Raw genomic sequence first — 2,720 nt, 5'->3', positions numbered from 1 at the left:
TTAGGAAAGAGATACCATGTGGTAGCCAAAGGGGAGAGTAAGTACCATGTGGTATCCAAAGGGGAGAGTAAGTCTAAATTTGAGTGTTTGTGTGCGTATGTCTCCTAATTTTGAGTGTTTGTGTGTATGTGTGCATGCACACATGCATGCGTGTGTCCGTGTGTGTGAGGGGAAGAAAATTTGTTTGTGTATGAGTGAGAGAGAGAGAGAGAGAGAGAGAGAGAGAGAGAGAGAGAGAGAAAGAGAGAGAATGTGTGTGGGGTGGGGGGGGGCAAGGGGGTGAGTAAATTGAGTATAGAGCCAAGTGAAGTGATGCCTCTCAGTGGAGGCGGTCTTGAAACTTGAATTTCTATTTCTTGAAATCAAAGACATATTAAGACCCCACCTTGAGACCCAACGGAGTGCATCTCTAGCCCGTCGTAGACTGGTCATGTTACTCGTTTGCGTTTAAGTAGGAAAATTGTTGAGAGGCCAAACCGTCCGACGAGAACAAGTGGATAGCATGGATGCTGACGATGGAGGGTGGGTGGGTGCGTGTGGAGGGGAGGAGGTGGCCACAAAATGCCACGTGGGGAGGAGGGCTGAAAGCCACAAATAATAGTTACGGGAATGCATGGCCACACGCTTTAGATCGATCTTGTTTCCAGAATGCGCCGACTTGGGCGGCACTAATTAATAATCACCCACCCGCCTTCGGCATTGTCGCTCTGAACACTCCGCTCCTCGTCCCTTCCTCCGGGGCGGCTCTACCTTCACCTCTTGAATATCGATACCTCCACGCGCCTGCCGCCCTGACTGTCCACCATCACCCATGGGTTGCACTTCTTCTACGCCCTCGGATCAGCGCCAAGCACCTCTCACCGAGGGGTTCCCTCACGCCTTCAGAAGCATATCGATGCCCACTCACGCTCACGGTCACTTCCAGGTTGCTGACGACTTTAAGCTGGTTGCGGTTTCTTCGAGCAAGTATGGAATAATGAAGCTACCCAATACTGGAGAGGAGCTCCACATCTTGGGAACGGATTCAACTTCCAAAACGTGGCTGGAAGGCACTAGCATAGTCGAAGATTTGAAACCAGGCTTAGAGAAGCACTTCAACACAGCAGGCGGACCACAGGTTGTCGGAATGCTTAGCACCGGGAGGAAAAGCTCTGTCCAAACGCCGGATCAGATGAATGAAGGCGCTGATCCTCGCATCAACAGGACCTCGCCTTCTTATAGTAAACGTACTACTGCTGCCGAAAAGTTTGCACCGCCCGAAGGCAATAATTCGATGCGGCAGGGCCCCAATCAGCATGGGCGCGAAGGCAAGGAAAATGAAAAGCCGTATGCTAACAGAAAGGTCACTAACGTTTTTTCCAAGGAATGCCAAGGTGGTAGGAGTGCAGAATCATCGACGGGGAAGGTCGCTAGCGGGAAATCTTCCCTGCTAAGTAGATTTTTCAAGAAGAGCGCAAGTTGTGCGGCTTCTCAGAAGGCTCCGTCTCAGACTCCGGCGAGTGCTCCACTGGGTGCTCCAGCTTCGAGCTCCATCCGTTCCTTCGAGCGAGGTGATTCACTCTTCGATGATGCTTTCCTTGCTTCCTATGAGAAAGCCTTGAAAAATCTCAGCCTGGAAGACTGGATTGTGGTCGAGTCACATAACAAGGTGCCCCGAGTCGGCTTCGTCGCTTCTGATTCAGAGGCCCGGGACGCAGAGACGAAGAATTCCGAAGATGCATTCCATCCGCAAGGAAGAGAAGCGACAGATAACTTCTCTTCTTTCGGAGAACGCAGCAGCATGGCGGGGATCAAGAAGAAAGAGGACCCACTCGACAGGTACGAGAAAATTTGCCCTCCAGGCGGTGAGAAGGGGGTTGTGCTTTACACTACAAGCTTGCGGGGAATAAGGAAGACGTTCGAGGATTGCAACAGCCTGAGGGCAGTGCTACAAAGCTTCTGCCTTTACATTGACGAGAGGGATGTGTCGATGCATCAGGACTTCAGAAAGGAGCTAAGGGAGCTGATGGGGAAACCAGTGGCGGTGCCGAGGCTATTCATAAGGGGCAGGTATATCGGGGGGGCAGAGGAGGCCCTCGAGCTGCATGAAGGAGAGCAGCTGGCGGAATTGTTGGGGGGGATGCCCAAGGACAAAGCTGTGGGGAAGGTGTGTGACGGCTGCGGGGGAGCTCGTTTTGTACCCTGCTTGCGGTGCAGCGGAAGTTGCAAAGTTGTGAACGCTGCAAACCAGGTGGACAGATGCCCGGATTGCAATGAGAACGGCTTGATGAAGTGCCCAATTTGCCGCTAGCTCATTCTGTCTCTAGAGAGTTAGAGAGCTTCTTTCTCCTTCAATCAGTGTTGCTTGCTTTGTTCAAATGCCTCTCGAAAAGTATATTCCCCGCTTTGGGACGATAATGTTCTAATGCTCTTGAGAACAATGAGGATACTATGTGCCCCCCTACAAGTATACTTCTTGAACATGGTCTACTCTAGTTGGTCGTGGAGTTGTTTTCATTCTAATTCACACGAATTAACCCTACTTAAGAATTCCCAATGAATTTGCAAATCCCAATTAGACCAGGATACTCGTTAATTTGAGCACCTAGACGATAGACATACAAGAGATACTATACATACAAAATCTCAAACCTCTCCTATAGTGCAATAAATCCTTTGAAAGGATAAAGAGAAGTCAACTATGTGCTTGAGAAATCAAGCCAAGGCTTGTATACTCACAA

General features: G+C 50.1%; 1 protein-coding gene across 1 annotated transcript; it reads left to right on the top strand.

Moving 5' to 3' along the window:
- Nucleotides 1–728: 728 nt before the first annotated feature.
- On the top strand, nt 729–2,433 carry LOC147898880 (uncharacterized). Its single transcript, XM_087379389.1, has one exon. The coding sequence runs from the start codon at nt 812–814 to the stop codon at nt 2,288–2,290; it is 1,479 nt and encodes a 492-aa protein (XP_087235515.1). The 5' UTR covers nt 729–811; the 3' UTR covers nt 2,291–2,433.
- The last annotated feature ends 287 nt before the right edge of the window (nt 2,434–2,720 follow it).

Source organism: Dipteris shenzhenensis, chromosome 9 (assembly GCF_047967505.1).
Source record: "Dipteris shenzhenensis isolate YYH24624 ecotype China chromosome 9, Dip_SZ_1.0, whole genome shotgun sequence".
Taxonomy (NCBI): domain Eukaryota; kingdom Viridiplantae; phylum Streptophyta; class Polypodiopsida; order Gleicheniales; family Dipteridaceae; genus Dipteris; species Dipteris shenzhenensis.
This window is presented reverse-complemented; position numbering and strand designations above follow the sequence as displayed.